Below are 25,805 nucleotides of genomic sequence, written 5' to 3' on the forward strand. Positions count from 1 at the left end.
TTTCGAGACAAAATCCGTTGGAAAAAATCCGACGGATTTTGTTGTGGGAATGTCCGACCCGTGTGTACAAGGGGCTTACACTACATCCTCTCACTGTAGACTTTTACTCACTGAACTTCCAGTCTCTCACTAGACTCTCAGACCCAATCGCCACTGAATCTCCTGAGCTCCTACACTTCCATAACTCAGCATCTTCCTCAAGTGTCACCCCCACTTCCAGGCTGGGTCCCTGGCTTGGCACTCACTGATACTCCTCAATCATCACCTCTGCTGTCCCGTTGGGTCCCTGGCTTGGCACTCACTGATACTCCTCAATCATCACCTCTGCTGTCCCGTTGGGTCCCTGGCTTGGCACTCACTGATACTCCTCAATCATCACCTCTGCTGACCCGCTAAGTCCCTGGCTTGGCACTCACTGATGCTCCTCAATCGTCGCCTCTGCTGTCCCGTTGGGTCCCTGGCTTGGCACTCACTGATGCTCCTCAATCATCACCTCTGCTGACCCATTGGGTCCCTGGCTTGGCACTCACTGATGCTCCTCAATCATCACCTCTGCTGACCCGCTAAGTCCCTGGCTTGGCACTCACTAATGCTCCTCAATCGTCGCCTCTGCTGTCCCATTGGGTCCCTGGCTTGGCACTCACTGATGCTCCTCAATCGTCTCCTCTGCTGACCCGCTAAGTCCCTGGCTTGGCACTCACTGATACTCCTCAAGTGTCATCCCCACTTCCAGGCTGGGTCCCTGGCTTGGCACTCACTGATGCTCCTCAAGTGTCATCCCCACTTCCAGGCTGGGTCCCTGGCTTGGCACTCACTGATGCTCCTCAAGTGTCATCCCCACTTCCAGGCTGGGTCCCTGGCTTGGCACTCACTGATGCTCCTCAAGTGTCATCCCCACTTCCAGGCTGGGTCCCTGGCTTGGCACTCACTGATGCTCCTCAAGTGTCATCCCCACTTCCAGGCTGGGTCCCTGGCTTGGCACTCACTGATGCTCCTCAATCATCACCTCTGCTGTCCCGTTGGGTCCCTGGCTTGGCACTCACTGATACTCCTCAATCATCACCTCTGCTGACCCGCTAAGTCCCTGGCTTGGCACTCACTGATGCTCCTCAATCGTCGCCTCTACTGATCCGCTAAGTCCCTGGCTTGGCACTCACAGATACTCCTCAATCATCACCTCTGCTGTCCCGTTGGGTCCCTGGCTTGGCACTCACTGATACTCCTCAATCATCACCTCTGCTGTCCCGTTGGGTCCCTTGTTTCGCACTCACTGATGCTCCTCAATCATCATCTCTGCTGACCCGCTAAGTCCCTGGCTTGGCACTCACTGATACTCCTCAATCATCACCTCTGCTGTCCCGTTGGGTCCCTGGCTTGACACTCACTGATACTCCTCAATCGTCGCCTCTGCTGTCCCGTTGGGTCTCTGGCTTGGCACTTGCTGAAGTTTTCCCACTTCTTCACCGTCCCCGGCTGGTGAGAAGACTGCTCTGGTATTGGCTCCAACTTACACACGGTAGTCTCCGGTAATGAGGTGGACGATCCCCTTAGCGGCAACAGCTTCCCCTACACCTTCCGAACACAACTGCTTCCCCATCCGGCTGAACCGTTATGCCACGTACACGTGACCGGTTTTCCCGTTGGAATAAACTCCGAAGGTTTTTCTGACGGAGCTCCGACAGAGTTCCGCATACACACGATCACGCCAAAGTCTGACCGCTTGGAACGCGGTGACGTACAACACGTACGACGGGACTAGAAATAGGAAGTTCAAGATCCAGTGTGCCACCCTTTGGGCTCCTTCTGCTGATCTCGCGTTTTTATCTGGTGTTAGTAGAAGTTTGGTGAGAGACGATCCGCACTTTTCAGACTTAAGCTTATTGCGATCGTTTTGCTGCTGTGCGGGTTGTGCTTGTGGGTTCGTGTCTGGATTTCAGTGCGTTCTGCTCCGCTCGTTACTGTTCTTCAGCTCGCTCTTCACAGGCCTTGCTGTTCTTCAGCGCATTCTGTTAAGTTTGTTCTGACCAGCCGTCCGTTTTGAGGCCATGGTGCGCGGACGTACTCATCGTCGTGTTCGTACTGTGCGGGGGTTTGGTGTTGGGGGTTCATACTTTGACCCAAGCCCAGTCCATGAACAGGGAGGGGAGGAGTTCATGGACCAAGAATTGGTTACTCCAGCCTGACCAATTCTCTCACATGATTGAATGAATGAAATACTTGTATAGCGCACAATGCGAACTGAATCGCCTCTAGGCGCTGTGGCGAGCTTTGATCATCTGCTAGAAGAGGAAGGTCTTGAGTTTTTTCCTAAAAGCCAGGTGATTTTCTTCCAGGCGGATGTTGATTGGTAGAGCATTCCATAGCCGAGGCCCTTGGACAGCGAATCTCCGATCCCCCTTGGATTTATACCGGGCTTTGGGCACGAGGAGGAGGTTTTTGTTGGCTGATGGAAGACTGCGGTTTGGTGTGTAATGATTTATTTTCTCCATTAGGTATTGCGGAGCTTCTCTATGCACGCATTTGTGGGTGAGGCAAAGGGTCTTGAACGTGATCCCATTTTTTACGGTTAGCCAATGTAAGCTCCTCAGTGAAGGAGAGATGGATTCCCAGGGTTTTTTTTCCTGTTATCAGCCTTGCCGCCGTGTTTTGGATCACATGCCTTTGCTTCCTGAGATCCGGGAGAATAATCGTGATGATTTCAGGAATTATCTCCGGATGGCGGACCCCGTTTTTCAGTCTGTTGGCTTTGCTGTCCCCTTATATCACCAGGCAGGATACCTGCATGTGGCAAGCCATCGCTCCGGAGCAGAGGCTCATCGCCACGTTGCGCTACTTAGGGTTACTTACTATTTTTTTTCTTGCTTGACTCCACAGTTTCCTTCAACACCACTGGAATGGCAGAGTGCGGCCTCCCATTTTGCTGCCCATTGGGACTTTCCCAGCTGTGGAGGGGCGATGGATGGGAAGCACGTCCACATTGTGCCGCCACCCCATTCGGGGTCATACTATTATAACTATAAGGGGTTTAATAGTGTAGTGTTAATGGCGGTGGTGTCGGCACACTATGAGTTCCTCTATGTGGACGTGGGGAAGAATGGCCGGATGTCAGAGGAGTCTTCGCCCAGATGGAGTTTTACCAATGTCTCCAGACTGGTGGCCTGGCATTGCCACCTGATGCGGACAACGTGGAAGGACTCCCCTTTGTCTTCATTGCTGATGAAGCGTCTAGTGTGGGCAAGCACCTGATGAGGCCATTCCCCCAAAGGACCCTCACCCCGGAGAGGAGGGTTTTTAACTACAGGCTGGCCAGAGCAAGAAGAGTCATTGAGAATACCTTTGGGATAATGGCCAGCCGGTTCTGCCTGTTTCTGACAGCAATCCATATGGCGGACTACAAAATCATCCTGTGCTGCTGCACCCTGCACAATTAATTAAGGAAACATTCCCTGAATTATCTATCCTCAGGTGGGCCTGAGGCCAGACTTATTACAGACAATTCCCTGACAGGTCTGGGTACTGGCCATACTGGCTTGGCACCCCAAAGCGCCTGTGAAGTTCGGGAGAGATATGTTAACTATTTTACGGGTAGGGGGGCCATTACAATGCCAGACAATGTATAAAATTTTTAGTAATTCCATTTTTTTTTCTGATAAAATGTAGAATTTTGTGTAACGCCGGGTTCCTGAAGAGCATGCGCCATGTGTTTTTCAGAACTTAACTTTACCCAAACTACAGTTCGGTTTGGGTCTATTTGACTAAATTTGACTTCTGTGTCAATCTGACTGGGCTGTGAGATATTCAGCCTGGCTACAGGGGGGCGCTGTCTTTGGTGGCAGGCGTGGAACTATGGTCTGGTCAGGCGCTTAATTTACTCTCTCTCAGAGTCAGGTCAGTGGGAGTGGCGCTCTCGCTGTGCCCTCTGGGAGAGGGTATTTAAGATGTGGACGTCACGTGGTTCGGGGTTCCGGTCCAGTATACTGTGCTGATTACATGGTCCTGGTCCTCCTGACCAGCCCCCAGGAAGGCTATGGCCTGGGGTGCGGATCCACCCCACTTTAATGTCTCGAGGCTGACTAGCCCAAGGCAAGGGAACTAAGAATGGATTCCAAGGTGGTTGGGTGCCATCTCCGGTTCGGGAGAGGCCCAGTGTACTTCCAGCATGCCAGGGGAGGACTCTTCAGAAGAACACCACGTACGGGTTGGTTTTCTTAACAAGAGTCTGGAAGGGCTGAAGATACCGAGAGAATCCGGTCTTGTGGATATCACCAAGCTGGCTGAGAGATCCAGGAATCCTACAAGAGTTCTACAGCTTGGTTCCCCTACGAGTTCTACAACAACGTCTGTGATAAAGACTTTGTTCCTGAGGAAGCACCTTGTTGGCTGCGAGACCTTGTGAGAGAGGGACTGTCCAACCTGAGTGATCATCCAGCTGTGATTGGCTGTTCTCTGGATGCAGTCAAAGTAATCAAGTTCTTCAATGTTTATAGACTTTGACATTGAAAGTACCTGAATTCCTTCCCAACCCTCTGATCCCAAGTTATAGACTCTTCAATGGTTGAAGTTGGCAAATAAAATCCATTCAACTGGATCTATTGTCAGTCTCAAGTTACTGGGCCACCAACTACGGGACACCCCCTAGACGTGTCACAAGGAGAACGGCAGGTAACAGTAAGCCCAAAAATATTCAGCCGCTCCTTCGGGGGTAAGTGCTACATTTGTTTATTGCTTGCTTTTCTTTTTGGCTGTCTCCTAGGTTCTCCTAGTGCGCTTGTAGTGCCAAGTGGATTTTCCTTTAGTAAATAAGCCCCATTGTCACTGTAAACACAAAATGACTTACAAAACTGGTATTGAAAGAAGAAGCCGCACATTGTTGTATTTCAAAAGGTTACTATGTGCACATCACACATGTGTGTTTCTAAAATTAGTTAAAACTTTTTTTGTGTTTTTTCTCAATTTTTTGGGGTATTTCTTTTTGGTTTTCACAATATATATATTTTTTTTCATCAATTTTTTTTTCTTAGAAACAGATAAGTTTTAAAACATAACATACAACACTGGAACTTACAAAGTTCAATGTATAAAAACTTCATTTTTGACACTATAATGTCTGATATTGCCTTCATCAGATGGGGTGATGTCACCCCTGTAAAAGCCAAATTTTGAAGATGTACACAAATTGGGAGTCGAAATGGGTAATGTCAACATGTGCTGTCTCCCATCATGGGGGATCAATGGACATGTTTTGGGGGTGCAATCCCTTCCTCTTACCTACTAGCGTTATGAGGAAGGGGTTGCACTCACAAAACTCGTACATTGATGTAGCGCCGGTACTCCTAACGAGTACATGCTATGTATTTAAATTTAGTTTTTGCTAAAAACTATAGTAAGTTTTGGGGCTAATTGTGCTAAATTGTACTTTGGCATCAGTTTGGCTGGTCTGTATAGAAGTTCTGCCTGGTCATAGGTGGGGGTTGTACACCTGTGATAGGATTTGGAACGCAGTCTGGTTGGACGCATTGGGTACCAATCTCCATCTCGGAGCCAATCAGTGGGCGCGTTTGTCTCACTGCATAATCTGGGAGAGGGAACTTAAGGTGCCGAAGTCCCATGGTTCTGGGTTCTGGTCCAGTAGTTGTTGCTGACTCCGTGGTCCTAGTCCTCCTGACCAGCCCCCAGGAGCCTTCATGGCCTGGGGTGCAGATCCTTTAGTTTCTGAGTCTCGGAACTTGCTAGTTAGAGGTGCAGTAACTGGAAGGAGGATTCTAAGGTGTTCCGGTGCCGTCTCGGGTTTGGAGAGGCCCAGCGGCTCTACACGCGACCAGGGGAAGACTCTTCAGTAAGAGAGCCACACACGAGGCTGGCTGCTCGGTAAGAGCCTGGAAGCTGAGCTGCCATGGACATTGATTGAATCCACAATTCTTAAGGTATCGCCGGACCGGCTGAAAGATTCTGGTACAGTAAGAAAAGTTCCTACTTCTACCCTTCCAGTTATAACAAAGTTTCCAACCAAGTCTGTGTGAGAGACTTTGAAAGGCCAGAATTACCTGTTGGCTGCTAAACCAAAACGCAAGGATTTATCCAACAGGTGAAGATTCCAGTTGTGAGCGGCTGTTCCCTGGAAGGACAACGAGTACGAAACCCTGGGAACCCCTAGACAAGGACAATGAGTGCGAAACCCTGGGAACCCCTAGACAAGGACAATGAGTGCGAAACCCTGGGAACCCCTAGACAAAGACAACGAGTGCGAAACTCTGGGAACCCCTAGACAAGGACAACGAGTATGAAACCCTGGGAACCCCTAGACAAGGACAACGAGTACGAAACTCTGGGAACCCCTAGACAAGGACAACGAGTACGAAACCCTGGGAACCCCTAGACAAGGACAACGAGTATGAAACCCTGGGAACCCCTAGACAAGGACAACGAGTACGAAACCCTGGGAACCCCTAGACAAGGACAATGAGTGCGAAACCCTGGGAACCCCTAGACAAGGACAACGAGTGCGAAACTCTGGGAACCCCTAGACAAGGACAACGAGTATGAAACCCTGGGAACCCCTAGACAAGGACAACGAGTGCGAAACTCTGGGAACCATTAGACAAGGACAACGAGTACGAAACCCTGGGAACCCCTAGACAAGGACAACGAGTACGAAACCCTGGGAACCCCTAGACAAGGACAACGAGTGCGAAACTCTGGGAACCCCTAGACAAGGACAACGAGTACGAAACTCTGGGAACCATTAGACAAGGACAACGAGTACGAAACCCTGGGAACCCCTAGACAAGGACAACGAGTACGAAACCCTGGGAACCCCTAGACAAGGACAACGAGTGCGAAACTCTGGGAACCCCTAGACAAGGACAACGAGTACGAAACCCTGGGAACCCCTAGACAAGGACAACGAGTACGAAACCCTGGGAACCCCTAGACAAGGACAATGAGTACGAAACTCTGGGAACCCCTAGACAAGGACAATGAGTGCGAAACCCTGGGAACCCCTAGACAAGGACAATGAGTGCGAAACTCTGGGAACCCCTAGACAAGGACAATGAGTGCGAAACTCTGGGAACCCCTAGACAAGGACAATGAGTGCGAAACCCTGGGAACCCCTAGACAAGGACAATGAGTGCGAAACTCTGGGAACCCCTAGACAAGGACAACGAGTACGAAACCCTGGGAACCCCTAGACAAGGACAACGAGTGCGAAACCCTGGGAACCCCTAGACAAGGACAACGAATACGAAACCCTGGGAACCCCTAGACAAGGACAACGAGTACGAAACCCTGGGAACCCCTAGACAAGGACAACGAGTGCGAAACTCTGGGAACCCCTAGACAAGGACAACGAGTACGAAACCCTGGGAACCCCTAGACAAGGACAACGAGTACGAAACCCTGGGAACCCCTAGACAAGGACAATGAGTGCGAAACCCTGGGAACCCCTAGACAAGGACAATGAGTGCGAAACTCTAGGAACCCCTAGACAAGGACAACGAGTACGAAACCCTGGGAACCCCTAGACAAGGACAACGAGTGCGAAACCCTGGGAACCCCTAGACAAGGACAACGAGTACGAAACCCTGGGAACCCCTAGACAAGGACAACGAGTATGAAACCCTGGGAACCCCTAGACAAGGACAACGAGTACGAAACTCTGGGAACCCCTAGACAAGGACAACGAGTACGAAACCCTGGGAACCCCTAGACAAGGACAACGAGTATGAAACCCTGGGAACCCCTAGACAAGGACAACGAGTACGAAACCCTGGGAACCCCTAGACAAGGACAATGAGTGCGAAACCCTGGGAACCCCTAGACAAGGACAACGAGTGCGAAACTCTGGGAACCCCTAGACAAGGACAACGAGTATGAAACCCTGGGAACCCCTAGACAAGGACAACGAGTGCGAAACTCTGGGAACCATTAGACAAGGACAACGAGTACGAAACCCTGGGAACCCCTAGACAAGGACAACGAGTACGAAACCCTGGGAACCCCTAGACAAGGACAACGAGTGCGAAACTCTGGGAACCCCTAGACAAGGACAACGAGTACGAAACCCTGGGAACCCCTAGACAAGGACAACGAGTACGAAACCCTGGGAACCCCTAGACAAGGACAATGAGTACGAAACTCTGGGAACCCCTAGACAAGGACAATGAGTGCGAAACCCTGGGAACCCCTAGACAAGGACAATGAGTGCGAAACTCTGGGAACCCCTAGACAAGGACAATGAGTGCGAAACTCTGGGAACCCCTAGACAAGGACAATGAGTGCGAAACCCTGGGAACCCCTAGACAAGGACAATGAGTGCGAAACTCTGGGAACCCCTAGACAAGGACAACGAGTACGAAACCCTGGGAACCCCTAGACAAGGACAACGAGTGCGAAACCCTGGGAACCCCTAGACAAGGACAACGAATACGAAACCCTGGGAACCCCTAGACAAGGACAACGAGTACGAAACCCTGGGAACCCCTAGACAAGGACAACGAGTGCGAAACTCTGGGAACCCCTAGACAAGGACAACGAGTACGAAACCCTGGGAACCCCTAGACAAGGACAACGAGTACGAAACCCTGGGAACCCCTAGACAAGGACAATGAGTGCGAAACCCTGGGAACCCCTAGACAAGGACAATGAGTGCGAAACTCTAGGAACCCCTAGACAAGGACAACGAGTACGAAACCCTGGGAACCCCTAGACAAGGACAACGAGTGCGAAACCCTGGGAACCCCTAGACAAGGACAACGAGTACGAAACCCTGGGAACCCCTAGACAAGGACATCGAGTGCGAAACCCTGGGAACCCCTAGACAAGGACAACGAGTGCGAAACCCTGGGAACCCCTAGACAAGGACAACGAGTACGAAACCCTGGGAACCCCTAGACAAGGACAACGAGTGCGAAACCCTGGGAACCCCTAGACAAGGACAACGAGTACGAAACCCTGGGAACCCCTAGACAAGGACAACGAGTACGAAACCCTGGGAACCCCTAGACAAGGACAACGAGTACGAAACCCTGGGAACCCCTAGACAAGGACAACGAGTACGAAACCCTGGGAACCCCTAGACAAGGACAACGAGTACGAAACCCTGGGAACCCCTAGACAAGGACAACGAGTACGAAACCCTGGGAACCCCTAGACAAGGACAACGAGTATGAAACCCTGGGAACCCCTAGACAAGGACAACGAGTACGAAACCCTGGGAACCCCTAGACAAGGACAATGAGTACAAAACCCTGGGAACCCCTAGACAAGGACAACGAGTGCGAAACTCTGGGAACCCCTAGACAAGGACAATGAGTGCGAAACTCTGGGAACCCCTAGACAAGGACAACGAGTACGAAACCCTGGGAACCCCTAGACAAGGACAACGAGTACGAAACCCTGGGAACCCCTAGACAAGGACAACGAGTGCGAAACCCTGGGAACCCCTAGACAAGGACAACGAGTACGAAACCCTGGGAACCCCTAGACAAGGACAACGAGTACGAAACCCTGGGAACCCCTAGACAAGGACAACGAGTGCGAAACTCTGGGAACCCCTAGACAAGGACAACGAGTACGAAACCCTGGGAACCCCTAGACAAGGACAACGAGTACGAAACCCTGGGAACCCCTAGACAAGGACAATGAGTGCGAAACCCTGGGAACCCCTAGACAAGGACAATGAGTGCGAAACTCTGGGAACCCCTAGACAAGGACAACGAGTACGAAACCCTGGGAACCCCTAGACAAGGACAACGAGTGCGAAACCCTGGGAACCCCTAGACAAGGACAATGAGTACGAAACCCTGGGAACCCCTAGACAAGGACAACCAGTACGAAACCCTGGGAACCCCTAGACAAGGACAACGAGTGCGAAACCCTGGGAACCCCTAGACAAGGACAACGAGTACGAAACCCTGGGAACCCCTAGACAAGGACAACGAGTACGAAACCCTGGGAACCCCTAGACAAGGACAACGAGTACGAAACCCTGGGAACCCCTAGACAAGGACAACGAGTACGAAACCCTGGGAACCCCTAGACAAGGACAACGAGTACGCAACCCTGGGAACCCCTAGACAAGGACAACGAGTACGAAACCCTGGGAACCCCTAGACAAGGACAACGAGTACGAAACCCTGGGAACCCCTAGACAAGGACAACGAGTACGAAACCCTGGGAACCCCTAGACAAGGACAACGAGTACGAAACCCTGGGAACCCCTAGACAAGGACAATGAGTACAAAACCCTGGGAACCCCTAGACAAGGACAACGAGTACGAAACCCTGGGAACCCCTAGACAAGGACAACGAGTACGAGCTGGTGGACGTAATCGGTAAGCCCAGAAAAAAAATCAGCAGCTCCTTCGGGGGAAAGTGCTACATTGAGATCCCCTGATGGCAGATAGCACATGTTGACACACAGTGTGCCTCTTCAAAATTTGGCTTTTAAAATGTTAAAATCAAAAAAAAAGAATCTGATCACCTAAAAAGGAAATAAAGAACAAGTACGGTACTTACTTTTTTGAAGCACCTTCTTGATTCCTCGACACTGATCCAGTTCCCTCAGTTTAAGGTCGGACCAGCGCTTTCTCAATTGGCCTTTAGACCATCGTACCTCAAAATGCAGCTCCAGAGTGGTCACAACTGAGGACAGTGGCAGACAGGAGGAGGCCGTGCCCAGTGGCAGCCAGGAGGAGGCCATGCCAAGCATCAGCCAGGAGGAGGCCATGCCAAGCATCAGCCAGGAGGAGGCCATGCCAAGCATCAGCCAGGAGGAGGCCGTGCCCAGTGGCAGCCAGAAGGAGGCCGTGCCCAGTGGCAGCCAGGAGGAGGCCATGCCAAGCATCAGCCAGGAGGAGGCCGTGCCCAGTGGCAGCCAGGAGGAGGCAATGCCAAGCATCAGCCAGGAGGAGGCCGTGCCCAGAGGCAGCCAGGAGGAGGCCGTGCCCAGTGGCAGCCAGGAGGAGGCCATGCCAAGCATCAGCCAGGAGGAGGCCGTGCCCAGAGGCAGCCAGGAGGAGGCCGTGCCCAGTGGCAGCCAGGAGGAGGCAATGCCAAGCATCAGCCAGGAGGAGGCCATGCCCAGTGGCAGCCAGTAGGAGCCTTTCCCAATCCCAGGTGCCTCCCCTCTGCCTTACCACCAAAAGGCCCAGGAAGGGGACAATGACTGAGGACGCAGCACTGGGCCTCATTGGGGAAGCTAGTGATTTCCTGAGGAGCCCCCCTCAATGCTCAAGAGGCCTATGGCTGCTATCTAGCCACCAGGTTGCTGGAATTAGAGAAGGGCCAACGCCTCGTCTGTGAGGACATTTTTTATGAGGCCCTTCAGAAGGGGTTGAGGGGCCAGCTCACTGAGAACAGCCACATATATGAGAAAGCCCCTCCTCCTCCTCCTCCTGCCACAAGTCCACCAGCAGAGCCACAGCCTCCAAGGAGGGCAGCGTAGAGGGAAGGCTGCAGGGAAGAGAATAAGGCCCCATTCACACCTGAGCATAGCGCTTTCAGGCAGAAAATCGTGCGATTTTACCGCAATTTTGCGGCGTTTTTTACCGCGGTTTGCCGAGATTTTGTGCAGGGCAAAAGGTCACCAATGTAAAAAGAAGAAAAACACCCAAATCTGCCCAATTGGCTGCAAATGACACTGACAAGGCTGCAAATTACACTGAAAAGGCTGCAGATGGACACTAACAAGGCTACATTGGGCATTTAAATGTACGTTTTTTTCGTTAAATCATTTTTCCTTAAAATTCCCCCCTAAACTTGGAGTGCGTAAAAAATCATTTTTAATTAATCCTAAAATAAATCTTGATGAAATCAAAAATTATAAAAGATGAGTATAAAAAATGACCGTAAACATTATTCTGGAGATCGGGCTTTTAAAAACTAGAATATTATTCCTGAGATGAGGAGAAATAATGAAGAAAGAAGTTTGTGAGAACTCTGTGTGAATCTGAGCAGCAAAACGACTTCATTCCTCCAGCATTATAAAGAAGAAAAGGACGCTCTGTATTAAAAGATCAGAGAATTAGTAGCATGAGGAATGTGCTCGCTCCAATAGGAACGCTCGTTTTACCACACCGATCGCGTCCGTCTTGTACTTGCTGCAGAGCGTGCGTAGTTTTTGGTCCGTCGGACCAGCATACAGACAAGCGTTTTTTTTCCGATAGGAATTGATTCCATCGGAAAGATTTAAAACATGTTCTATTTCTGGGTCCTTCAGAATTTTTGAAAAAAAAGGTCCGCTGAGGCCCCACACATGATCGGAATATACGATGGAATGATTCCGTCTGACCTTTTCTGCCGGAAAGTGCGACGTGTCTACACGGCATTACTCTGGATTGGACAGTCCCAACCCTGAGCTGCGTCTCCTGCTTCTGGATAGGCCTCAGACAGGCAGGTGTCCCCAGGATAGGCCCTCAGACAGGCAGGTGTCCCCAGGATAGGCGTCAGACAGCCAGGTGTCCCCAGGATAGGCCCTCAGACAGGCAGGTGTCCCCAGGATAGGCCCTCAGACAGGCAGGTGTCCCCAGGATAGGCCTCAGACAGGCAGGTGTCCCCAGGATAGGCGTCAGACAGGCAGGTGTCCCCAGGATAGGCCCTCAGACAGCCAGGTGTCCCCAGGATAGGCCCTCAGACAGCCAGGTGTCCCCAGGATAGGCCTCAGGATTCCGGCCTAGCCACCCGCGGCAGCATAACACACATCCACCCAGACGGCTGTCCAAGTGGCACCGAACCCCGATCACCTGACTCCACCCAAATAAATAGGCTCTCCCAGCAGGCCAAGGGACTAAAGAAACCCCCGCCAATTGGCTGACACACCTCGTCCATTCATAACCTGACCTTGTCTATCTAATGTCACCAGCAGAGCACCACCTAGCGACAGTAGAGAGAAGGTGCAGCAAGTCCAGAACTAGAGAGGAATCAGTGGATCTACTAACAATTGACCAGGGCAACTACCGCCTGGCAAGCTAAATTTACTAGCAACCCTGCCCAAACACCAGGGCGCTACATCCATAACTGGTTATGTATTGTGATTAAATCTGTAGGAATTCTTTAGGCTTAGGTGTCACCTGTGTCCCTATATTCCAGGGTGTAAAGATGGCGGTCGGCTCTTCGGGGTGTCCGACTCACAATGTTATCCTGATGTCTGCGGTCACCTTCATCCTTCTCATACAGGTAAGTCACCAATCCTACATCTGGTTTAGGATCGGAGAACATTGTCTCTATAGTAATAATGTCCACCCCAAAGCAAACACCGCTCGATGTGTAACCGCCGCCATGATACAAAGAGAGATAGAATTACAATTCTAAATGTATTCAAATGTAAAATGAGGAGTAGCGGAGTGCCCCCTTACCTCCCATGAGAAGGCCCCTTTAATTCCTTTTCCCACAAAAGGACAGAGAAGATCCTCCCTCCCTCAGCCGCTCAAAGAGGCCACATCTGATGAGGTAGAGGTAGATAACTGGGTAGGTGATCTTCAGCTGGGTGAAAGGCCACATCTGATGAGGTAGAGGTAGGTAACTGGGCAGGTGATCTTCAGCCAGGTAAGAGGCCACATCTGATGAGGTAGGTAACTGGGCAGGTGATCTTCAGCCAGGTGAGAGACCACATCTGATGAGGTAGGTAACTGGGCAGGTGATCTTCAGCTAGGTGAAAGGCCACATCTGATGAGGTAGAGGTAGGTAACTGGGCAGGTGATCTGCAGCCAGGTGAGAGGCCACATCTGATGAGGTAGAGGTAGGTAACTGGGTAGGTGATCTTCAGCTAGGTGAAAGGCCAGAGGTAGAGGTAGGTAACTGGGCAGGGGATCTGTAGCCAGGTGCGAGACCATATCTGATGAGGTAGAGGTAGGTAACTGGGTAGGTGATCTGTAGCCAGGTGAGAGACCATATCTGATCAGGTAGAGGTAGGTAACTGGGTAGGTGATCTGTAGCCAGGTGAGCGGCCACATCTGATGAGGTAGAGGTAGGTAACTGGGCAGGGGATCTGTAGCCAGGTGAGCGGCCACATCTGAGGAGGTAGAGGTAGGTAACTGGGCAGGGGATCTGTAGCCAGGTGAGAGACCATATCTGATGAGGTAGAGGTAGGTAACTGGGCAGGTGATCTTCAGCCAGGTGAGAGGCCACATCTGATGAGGTAGAGGTAGGTTACTGGGCAGGTGATCTGTAGCCAGGTGAGCGGCCACATCTGATGAGGTAGAGGTAGGTAACTGGGTAGGTGATCTGCAGCCGGGTGAAAGGCCACATCTGATGAGGTAGAGGTAGGTTACTGGGCAGGGGATCTGCAGCCGGGTGAGAGACCATATCTGATGAGGTAGAGGTAGGTAACTGGGCAGGTGATCTGTAGCCAGGTGAGAGACCATGTCTGATGAGGTAGAGGTAGGTAACTGGGTAGGTGATCCTCAGCCAGGTGAGAGGCCACATCTAATGAGGTAGAGGTAGGTAACTGGGCAGGGGATCTGTAGCCAGGTGAGAGACCATATCTGATGAGGTAGAGGTAGGTAACTGGGCAGGTGATCTGTAGCCAGGTGAGAGACCATATCTGATCAGGTAGAGGTAGGTAACTGGGCAGGTGATCTGTAGCCAGGTGAGAGACCATATCTGATCAGGTAGAGGTAGGTAACTGGGTAGGTGATCTGTAGCCAGGTGAGCGGCCACATCTGATGAGGTAGAGGTAGGTAACTGGGCAGGTGATCTGTAGCCAGGTGAGAGACCATATCTGATGAGGTAGAGGTAGGTAACTGGGCAGGTGATCTTCAGCCAGGTGAGAGGCCACATCTGATGAGGTAGAGGTAGGTAACTGGGCAGGTGATCTGTAGCCAGGTGAGCGGCCACATCTGATGAGGTAAAGGTAGGTAACTGGGTAGGTGATCTGCAGCCGGGTGAAAGGCCACATCTGATGAGGTAGAGGTAGGTTACTGGGCAGGGGATCTGCAGCCGGGTGTGAGACCATATCTGATGAGGTAGAGGTAGGTAACTGGGCAGGTGATCTGTAGCCAGGTGAGCGGCCACATCTGATGAGGTAGAGGTAGGTTACATGGCAGGTGATCCTCAGCCAGGTGAGAGGCCACATCTAATGAGGTAGAGGTAGGTAACTGGGCAGGGGATCTGTAGCCAGGTGAGAGACCATATCTGATGAGGTAGAGGTAGGTAACTGGGCAGGTGATCTGTAGCCAGGTGAGAGACCATATCTGATGAGGTGAAGGTAGGTAACTGGGTAGGTGATCTGTAGCCAGGTGAGCGGCCACATCTGATGAGGTAGAGGTAGGTAACTGGGCAGGTGATCTGTAGCCAGGTGAGAGACCATATCTGATGAGGTAGAGGTAGGTAACTGGGCAGGGGATCTGTAGCCAGGTGAGAGACCATATCTGATGAGGTAGAGGTAGGTAACTGGGCAGGTGATCTGTAGCCAGGTGAAAGGCCACATCTGATGAGGTAGAGGTAGGTTACTGGGCAGGGGATCTGCAGCCGGGTGAGCGGCCACATCTGATGAGGTAGAGGTAGGTTACTGGGCAGGTGATCCGCAGCCAGGTGCGAGGCCACATCTCATGAGGTAGAGGTAGGTAACTGGGCAGGTGATCTGTAGCCAGGTGAGAGACCATATCTGATGAGGTAGAGGTAGGTAACTGGGCAGGTGATCTGTAGCCAGGTGAGAGACCATATCTGATGAGGTGAAGGTAGGTAACTGGGTAGGTGATCTGTAGCCAGGTGAGCGGCCACATCTGATGAGGTAGAGGTAGGTAACTGGGCAGGTGATCTGTAGCCAGGTGAGAGACCATATCTGATGAGGTAGAGGTAGGTAACTGGGCAGGGGATCTGTAGCCAGGTGAGAGACCATATCTGATGAGGTAGAGGTAGGTAACTGGGCAGGTGATCTGTAGCCAGGTGAAAGGCCACATCTGATGAGGTAGAGGTAGGTTACTGGGCAGGGGATCTGCAGCCGGGTGAGCGGCCACATCTGATGAGGTAGAGGTAGGTTACTGGGCAGGTGATCCGCAGCCAGGTGCGAGGCCACATCTCATGAGGTAGAGGTAGGTAACTGGGCAGGTGATCTGTAGCCAGGTGAGAGACCATATCTGATGAGGTAGAGGTAGGTAACTGGGCAGGTGATCTTCAGCCAGGTGAGAGGCCACATCTGATGAGGTAGAGGTAGGTTACTGGGCAGGTGATCTTCAGCCAGGTGAGAGACCACATCTGATGAGGTAGAGGTAGGTAACTGGGTAGGTGATCTGCAGCCGGGTGAAAGGCCACATCTGATGAGGTAGAGGTAGGTAACTGGGTAGGTGATCTGCAGCCGGGTGAAAGGCCACATCTGATGAGGTAGAGGTAGGTTACTGGGCAGGGGATCTGCAGCCGGGTGAGAGACCATATCTGATGAGGTAGAGGTAGGTAACTGGGCAGGTGATCTGTAGCCAGGTGAGAGACCATATCTGATGAGGTAGAGGTAGGTAACTGGGCAGGTGATCTTCAGCCAGGTGAGAGGCCACATCTGATGAGGTAGAGGTAGGTTACTGGGCAGGTGATCCGCAGCCAGGTGCGAGGCCATATCTGATGAGGTAGAGGTAGGTAACTGGGTAGGTGATCTTCAGCCAGGTGAAAGGCCACATCTGATGAGGTAGAGGTAGGTAACTGGGTAGGTGATCTGCAGCCGGGTGAAAGGCCACATCTGATGAGGTAGAGGTAGGTAACTGGGCAGGTGATCTTCAGCCAGGTGAGAGGCCACATCTGATAAGGTAGAGGTAGGTTACTGGGCAGGTGATCCGCAGCCAGGTGCGAGACCATATCTGATGAGGTAGAGGTAGGTAACTAGGTAGGTGATCTGCAGCCGGGTGAAAGGCCACATCTGATGAGGTAGAGGTAGGTAACTGGGTAGGTGATCTGCAGCTGGGTGAAAGGCCACATCTGATGAGGTAGAGGTAGGTAACTAGGTAGGTGATCTGCAGCCGGGTGAAAGGCCACATCTGATGAGGTAGAGGTAGGTAACTGGGTAGGTGATCTGCAGCTGGGTGAAAGGCCACATCTGATGAGGTAGAGGTAGGTTACTGGGCAGGGGATCTGCAGCCGGGTGAGAGGCCACATCTGATGAGGTAGAGGTAGGTAACTGGGCAGGTGATCTTCAGCTAGGTGAGGGGCCACATCTGATGAGGTAGAGGTAGGTAATTGAGTAGGTAATCTTCAGCTAGGTGAGGGGCCACATCTGATGAGGTAGAGGTAGGTAACTGGGTAGGTGATCTTCAGCTAGGTGAGAGGCCACATTTGATGAAGTAGAGGTAGGTAACTGGGTAGGTGATCCGCAGCCAGGTGATTCCAGAAGACAGTCCCTCCCCCTGTGGTCACAGATCTTCATTGGCCCATAAAGTCCTTACCAGATCTGCCATCTGTGTCAGCAACAAATAGAATTGCTATCTCTCTTGGGCAACCAAACTCTTTGCTGCCTTTATCAGTAGAGGAGGTAGACCTTTAATTAGCCCCTCCTCCAATCATATGCAGTATAAATGGGGAGTTGGGGACTTTAAATGAGGCACAATCTAATGTGCCTCCATCAATGAGACAAAAAGAGGGAAATTTGGGACTTTGAATGAAGTGGTTGACTCGTGTAGATGAATATGGTCAAGTTTAATTATTGGAGTAAAACGTATATAAATATATAACAGTCAATGGATAAATGTTACCATAATTGTACATAATAGTAGTACCATCCTGTTTATAAATGTATACAGCACATAGCAACAGTATATAGCATGGTCAATTCACATATCAATTGGTAATTTAATAGATTAAAAAATGAATGGTGTATCCAGATATATATCCTAATAAAGCACATAGCTAGATCCTCACAGCCCGACGCGTTTCTGTGTAAAAACACTTCTTCAGGGGCGGATGTTGTAGGGTATTTATAAAAACATATAAAGGGTAAGTACAACAGGACAAGACAATGTCACCAACCCTGAGTGCTCACGTGCCACGGGTAGTGACGGTGTGCAGTGTATGCAGAACCCGGGCCATAGTTCCTCCAATCATAGAGCAACTTTCTTTTTTTTTTCAATAAATGTTTATTAAAATTTCCCAGATATACAATAAATCCCAGTTATCAGGTATACAGTGAAACAGAAGCTGTTAATACAATCAATAATTGGTACAATAAACATGTATAGCAGAAATATAATAACAAGTTCAGAACTCGGCCAAGTGAGCCTCTTATTGGTCACTTCTGCAATGGCGGGGGAGGGGAAGTTCTGACCCAGTAAAGTCTGCCTCTGGTAAAGCGGGAATACAATAATTAACAAGTGTATTAACTGAGGATCGTTAAGCATCTCCGTGTGAGGGAGAAGGGGTGGGGGTGGGGGTCCGTGTGAGGGAGAAGGGGTGGGGGTCCGTGTGATGGAGAAGGGGTGGGGGTCCGTGTGAGAGAGAAGGGGTGGGGGTCCATGTGAGGGAGAAGAGGGGGGTGGTGGGGATCCGTGTGAGGGAGAAGGGGTGGGGGGTGGGGGTCCATGTGAGGGAGAAGGGGTGGGGGTCCGTGTGAGGGAGAAGGGGTGGGGGTGGGGGTCCATGTGAGGGAGAAGGGGTGGGTGTAGGGGTCCGTGTGAGGGAGAAGAGGGGGGTGGTGGGGATCCATGTGAGGGAGAAGGGGTGGGGGTCCAATCGGGGTAATGTTATGTACCAATCAAAGCCACCCTTGAACCCATTCACTCCTAAAGGGTTCTAACTGTGAATGGGTGGGGGTCATGTGTAGTAATGAATGTGGGTTAAACCTATTCGGTGTCCATATGTTTGAGGGAAAGCTCTATAATAGTAATGTGTTATCTAGGCATGGGGGGGAGTAAGGAATCCAGAAACCGTTAGGGTGTGTGTTCCTGCTGGAACAGTGAAGGAGGTAGGTTGGTATGAAGTTGAGAGGGTGTGGAGATCGCCTAAGTAGGATCGGTGAGGATCAATTGGGTAAGGGCGAGGGTATGGATGGAGGGAGGGTATGAGCGGAGGAAGGGTATGGACGGAGGGAGGGTATGGACGGAAGAAGGGTATGGACGGAGGAAGGGTATGGATGGAGGGAGTGTATGGGCGGAGGAAGGGTATGGGCGGAGGGAGTGTATGGACGGAGGAAGGGTATGGACGGAGGGAGTGTATGGGCGGAGGGAGTGTATGGGCGGAGGAAGGGTATGGACGGAGGGAGGGTATGGACGGAGGGAGGGTATGGGCGGAGTAAGGGTATGGATGGAGGGAGGGTATGGGCGGAGGGAGTGTATGGGCGGAGGAAGAGTATGGACGGAGGGAGGGTATGGACGGAGGGAGGGTATGGGCGGAGGAAGGGTATGGATGGAGGGAGGGTATGGGCGGAGGGAGTGTATGGGTGGAGGAAGAGTATGGACGGAGGGAGGGTATGGACGGAGGGAGGGTATGGGCGGAGGAAGGGTATGGACGGAGGGAGGGTATGGGCGGAGGAAGGGTATGGATGGAGGGAGGGTATGGGCGGAAGGTGTGTATGGACGGAGGAAGGGTATGGGTGGAGGAAGGGTATGGGCGGAGGGAGTGTATGGACGGAGGGAGGGTATGGACGGAGGGAGGGTATGGACGGAGGAAGGGTATTGGCGGAGGAAGGGTATGGACGGAGGAAGGGTATGGACAGAGGGAGTGTATGGACGGAGGAAGGGTATGGACGGAGGGAGTGTATGGAAGGAGGGAGTGTATGGACGGAGGGAGTGTATGGGTGGAGGGAGTGTATGGACGGAGGAAGGGTATGGACAGAGGAAGGGTATGGACGGAGGAAGGGTATGGACGGAGGGAGTGTATGGACGGAGGAAGGGTATGGACGGAGGGAGTGTATGGAAGGAGGGAGTGTATGGACGGAGGGAGTGTATGGGCGGAGGGAGTGTATGGACGGAGGGAGTGTATGGACGGAGGGAGTGTATGGGCGGAGGAAGGGTATGGACGGAGGGAGTGTATGGGCGGAGGAAGGGTATGGATGGAGGGAGGGAGGATATGGGCGGAGGAAGGGTATGGACGGAGGGAGTGTATGGGCGGAGGAAGGGTATGGATGGAGGGAGGGTATGGGCGGAGGGAGTGTATGGACGGAGGAAGGGTATGGACGGAGGGAGTGTATGGACGGAGGGAGTGTATGGGCGGAGGGAGTGTATGGACGGAGGGAGTGTATGGGCGGAGGAAGGGTATGGACGGAGGGAGGGTATGGACGGAGGGAGGGTATGGACGGAGGGAGTGTATGGACGGAGGGAGTGTATGGACGGAGGAAGGGTATGGACGGAGGGAGTGTGTGGGCGGAGGGAGTGTATGGACGGAGGGAGTGTGTGGGCGGAGGGAGTGTATGGACGGAGGAAGGGTATGGACGGAGGAAGGGTATGGACGGAGAGAGTGTATGGACGGAGGAAGGGTATGGACGGAGGGAGTGTATGGGCGGAGGGAGTGTATGGGCGGAGGGAGTGTATGGGCGGAGGAAGGGTATGGATGGAGGGAGTGTATTGGCGGAGGAAGGGTATGGGCGGAGGAAGGGTATGGATGGAGGGAGTGTATGGACGGAGGGAGGGTATGGACGGAGGAAGGGTATGGACGGAGGGAGTGTATGGACGGAGGAAGGGTATGGACGGAGGAAGGGTATGGACGGAGAGAGTGTATGGACGGAGGAAGGGTATGGACGGAGGGAGTGTATGGGCGGAGGGAGTGTATGGGCGGAGGGAGTGTATGGGCGGAGGAAGGGTATGGATGGAGGGAGTGTATTGGCGGAGGAAGGGTATGGGCGGAGGAAGGGTATGGATGGAGGGAGTGTATGGACGGAGGGAGGGTATGGACGGAGGAAGGGTATGGACGGAGGGAGTGTATGGACGGAAGGAGTGTATGGACGGAGGAAGGGTATGGACGGAGGGAGTGTATGGGCGGAGGGAGGGTATGGACGGAGGGAGGGTATGGACGGAGGGAGTGTATGGGCGGAGGAAGGGTATGGACGGAGGAAGGGTATGGACGGAGGGAGTGTATGGACGGAGGGAGGGTATGGACGGAGGGAGGGTATGGACGGAGGGAGGGTATGGGCGGAGGGAGTGTATGGGTGGAGGGAGTGTATGGACGGAGGGAGTGTATGGGCGGAGGGAGTGTATGGGCGGAGGGAGTGTATGGACGGAGGGAGTGTATGGGCAGAGGAAGGGTATGGGCGGAGGAAGGGTATGGACGGAGGGAGTGTATGGGCGGAGGAAGGGTATGGGCGGAGGGAGTGTATGGACGGAGGGAGGGTATGGGCGGAGGGAGTGTATGGGTGGAGGGAGTGTATGGACGGAGGGAGTGTATGGGCGGAGGGAGTGTATGGGCGGAGGGAGTGTATGGACGGAGGGAGTGTATGGGCAGAGGGAGTGTATGGACCGAGGAAGGGTATGGGCGGAGGGAGTGTATGGAAGGAGGGAGTGTATGGGCGGAGGAAGGGTATGGACGGAGGAAGGGTATGGACGGAGGGAGTGTATGGGCGGAGGGAGGGTATGGACGGAGGGAGGGTATGGACGGAGGGAGTGTATGGGCGGAGGAAGGGTATGGACGGAGGAAGGGTATGGACGGAGGGAGTGTATGGACGGAGGGAGGGTATGGACGGAGGGAGGGTATGGACGGAGGGAGTGTATGGGCGGAGGAAGGGTATGGGCGGAGGGAGTGTATGGACGGAGGGAGGGTATGGGCGGAGGGAGTGTATGGGTGGAGGGAGTGTATGGACGGAGGGAGTGTATGGGCGGAGGGAGTGTATGGGCGGAGGGAGTGTATGGACGGAGGGAGTGTATGGGCAGAGGGAGTGTATGGACCGAGGAAGGGTATGGGCGGAGGGAGTGTATGGAAGGAGGGAGTGTATGGGCGGAGGAAGGGTATGGACGGAGGAAGGGTATGGACGGAGGGAGTGTATGGACGGAGGGAGGGTATGGACGGAGAGAGTGTATGGACGAAGGAAGGGTATGGACGGAGGGAGGGTATGGACGGAGGGAGTGTATGGACGGAGGGAGTGTATGGACGGAGGGAGTGTATGGGCGGAGGAAGGGTATGGACGGAGGAAGGGTATGGACGGAGGGAGTGTATGGACGGAGGGAGGGTATGGACGGAGGGAGGGTATGGACGGAGGGAGTGTATGGGCGGAGGAAGGGTATGGACGGAGGAAGGGTATGGACGGAGGGAGTGTATGGACGGAGGGAGGGTATGGACGGAGGGAGGGTATGGACGGAGGGAGTGTATGGGCGGAGGAAGGGTATGGGCGGAGGGAGTGTATGGACGGAGGGAGGGTATGGGCGGAGGGAGTGTATGGGTGGAGGGAGTGTATGGACGGAGGGAGTTTATGGGCGGAGGAAGGGTATGGACGGAGGGAGTGTATGGACGGAGGAAGGGTATGGACGGGGGGAGGGTATGGGCGGAGGAAGGGTATGGACGGAGGGAGTGTATGGGTGGAGGAAGGGTATGGACGGAGGGAGTGTATGGACGGAGGAAGGGTATGGACGGAGGGAGGGTATGGGCGGAGGAAGGGTATGGACGGAGGAAGGGTATGGACGGAGGGAGTGTATGGGCGGAGGAAGGGTATGGACGGAGGGAGTGTATGGGTGGAGGGAGGGTATGGACGGAGGGAGTGTATGGGCGGAGGGAGGGTATGGACGGAGGGAGGGTATGGAAGGAGGGAGTGTATGGGCGAAGGAAGGGTATGGACGGAGGGAGTGTATGGGCGGAGGGAGGGTATGGACGGAGGGAGTGTATGGGCGGAGGGAGGGTATGGACGGAGGGAGGGTATGGACGGAGGAAGGGTATGGACGGAGGGAGTGTATGGACGGATGGAGTGTATGGGCGGAGGAAGGGTATGGACGGAGGCAGTGTATGGGCGGAGGAAGGGTATGGATGGAGGGAGGGTATGGGCGGAGGGAGTGTATGGACGGAGGAAGGGTATGGACGGAGGGAGTGTATGGACGGAGGGAGTGTATGGGCGGAGGGAGTGTATGGGCGGAGGAAGGGTATGGACGGAGGGAGGGAGGGTATGGGCGGAGGAAGAGTATGGACGGAGGGAGTGTATGGGCGGAGGAAGGGTATGGACGGAGAGAGTGTATGGACGGAAGGAGTGTATGGACGGAGGGAGTGTATGGGCGGAGGGAGTGTATGGACGGAGGGAGGGTATGGATGGAGGAAGGGTATGGACGGAGGAAGGGTATGGACGGAGGGAGTGTATGGACAGAGGAAGGGTATGGACGGAGGGAGTGTATGGACGGAGGGAGTGTATGGGTGGAGGAAATGTATGGGCAGAGGAAGGGTATGGACGGAGGTAGTGTATGGGCGGAGGAAGGGTATGGATGGAGGGAGTGTATGGGCGGAGGAAGGGTATGGACGGAGGTAGTGTATGGGCGGAGGAAGGGTATGGATGGAGGGAGTGTATGGACAGAGGAAGGGTATGGACGGAGGGAGTGTATGGGCGGAGGGAGTGTATGGGCGGAGGGATTGTATGGGCGGAGGAAGGGTATGGACGGAGGGAGTGTATTGGCGGAGGAAGGGTATGGACGGAGGGAGTGTATGGACGGAGGGAGGGTATGGACGGAGGAAGGGTATGGACGGAGAGAGTGTATGGACGGAGGAAGGGTATGGACGGAGGGAGTGTATGGACGGAGGGAGTGTATGGACGGAGGGAGTGTATTGGCGGAGGAAGGGTATGGACGGAGGGAGTGTATGGACGGAGGGAGGGTATGGACGGAGGAAGGGTATGGACGGAGAGAGTGTATGGGCGGAGGAAGGGTATGGACGGAGGGAGTGTATGGACGGAGGAAGGGTATGGACGGAGAGAGTGTATGGACGGAGGAAGGGTATGGACGGAGGGAGTGTATGGACGGAGGGAGTGTATGGGCGGAGGGAGTGTATGGGCGGAGGGAGTGTATGGGCGGAGGGAGTGTATGGGCGGAGGAAGGGTATGGATGGAGGGAGTGTATTGGCGGAGGAAGGGTATGGGCGGAGGAAGGGTATGGATGGAGGGAGTGTATGGACGGAGGGAGGGTATGGACGGAGGGAGTGTATGGACGGAGGAAGGGTATGGACGGAGGGAGTGTATGGACGGAAGGAGTGTATGGACGGAGGGAGTGTATGGACGGAGGTAGGGTATGGACGGAGGGAGTGTATGGGCGGAGGGAGTGTATGGACGGAGGGAGTGTATGGGCGGAGGAAGGGTATGGGCGGAGGGAGTGTATGGACGGAGGGAGTGTATGGGCGGAGGGAGTGTATGGACCGAGGAAGGGTATGGGCGGAGGGAGTGTATGGAAGGAGGGAGTGTATGGGCGGAGGAAGGGTATGGACGGAGGAAGGGTATGGACGGAGGGAGTGTATGGACGGAGGGAGGGTATGGACGGAGAGAGTGTATGGACGAAGGAAGGGTATGGACGGAGGGAGGGTATGGACGGAGGGAGTGTATGGACGGAGGGAGTGTATGGACGGAGGGAGGGTATGGGCGGAGGGAGTGTATGGGCGGAGGAAGGGTATGGACGGAGGAAGTGTATGGACGGAGGGAGTGTATGGACGGAGGGAGGGTATGGACGGAGGAAGGGTATGGACGGAGGGAGGGTATGGACGGAGGGAGGGTATGGACGGAGGGAGTGTATGGGCGGAGGAAGGGTATGGGCGGAGGGAGTGTATGGACGGAGGGAGGGTATGGGCGGAGGGAGTGTATGGGCGGAGGAAGGGTATGGACGGAGGGAGGGTATGGACGGGGGGAGGGTATGGGCGGAGGAAGGGTATGGACGGAGGGAGTGTATGGGCGGAGGAAGGGTATGGACGGAGGGAGTGTATGGACGGAGGAAGGGTATGGACGGAGGGAGGGTATGGGCGGAGGAAGGGTATGGACAGAGGAAGGGTATGGACGGAGGGAGTGTATGGGCGGAGGAAGGGTGTGGACGGAGGGAGTGTATGGGTGGAGGGAGGGTATGGACGGAGGGAGTGTATGGACGGAGGGAGTGTATGGACGGAGGGAGGGTATGGAAGGAGGGAGTGTATGGGCGAAGGAAGGGTATGGACGGAGGGAGTGTATGGGCGGAGGGAGGGTATGGACGGAGGGAGTGTATGGGCGGAGGGAGGGTATGGACGGAGGGAGGGTATGGACGGAGGAAGGGTATGGACGGAGGGAGTGTATGGACGGATGGAGTGTATGGGCGGAGGAAGGGTATGGACGGAGGCAGTGTATGGACGGAGGGAGTGTATGGACGGAGGGAGTGTATGGACGGAGGAAGGGTATGGACGGAGGGAGTGTATGGACGGAGGGAGTGTATGGGCGGAGGGAGTGTATGGGCGGAGGAAGGGTATGGACGGAGGGAGTGTATGGGCGGAGGAAGGGTATGGACGGAGGGAGGGAGGGTATGGGCGGAGGAAGAGTATGGACGGAGGGAGTGTATGGGCGGAGGAAGGGTATGGACGGAGAGAGTGTATGGACGGAAGGAGTGTATGGACAGAGGGAGTGTATGGGCGGAGGGAGTGTATGGACGGAGGGAGTGTATGGACGGAAGGAGTGTATGGACGGAGGGAGTGTATGGGCGGAGGAAGGGTATGGACGGAGGGAGTGTATGGGCGGAGGGAGGGTATGGACGGAGGGAGGGTATGGACGGAAGGAGTGTATGGACGGAGGAAGGGTATGGACGGAGGGAGTGTATGGGCGGAGGAAGGGTATGGACGGAGAGAGTGTATGGACGGAGGGAGTGTATGGGCGGAGGGAGTGTATGGACGGAGGGAGTGTATGGACGGAAGGAGTGTATGGACGGAGGGAGTGTATGGGCGGAGGAAGGGTATGGACGGAGGGAGTGTATGGGCGGAGGGAGGGTATG

At 53.7% G+C, this 25,805-nt stretch overlaps 1 protein-coding gene across 1 annotated transcript in view; it reads left to right on the forward strand.

The window, feature by feature from the left end:
- The first annotated feature begins 13,068 nt into the window (after window positions 1-13,068).
- LOC143958429 (erythroblast NAD(P)(+)--arginine ADP-ribosyltransferase-like) overlaps window positions 13,069-25,805 on the forward strand; it is a 37,895-nt gene continuing 25,158 nt past the window's right edge. The window contains exon 1 of the mRNA XM_077467816.1: window positions 13,069-13,176. Within this exon, the coding sequence (XP_077323942.1) occupies window positions 13,099-13,176 (78 nt within the window). The 5' untranslated portion in view covers window positions 13,069-13,098. The remainder of the gene's footprint in view (window positions 13,177-25,805) is intronic.

This window comes from Lithobates pipiens, unplaced genomic scaffold, assembly GCF_037356315.1.
Source record: "Lithobates pipiens isolate NorthernLeopardFrog02 unplaced genomic scaffold, aLitPip1_a1.2 Scaffold_106, whole genome shotgun sequence".
Taxonomy (NCBI): domain Eukaryota; kingdom Metazoa; phylum Chordata; class Amphibia; order Anura; family Ranidae; genus Lithobates; species Lithobates pipiens.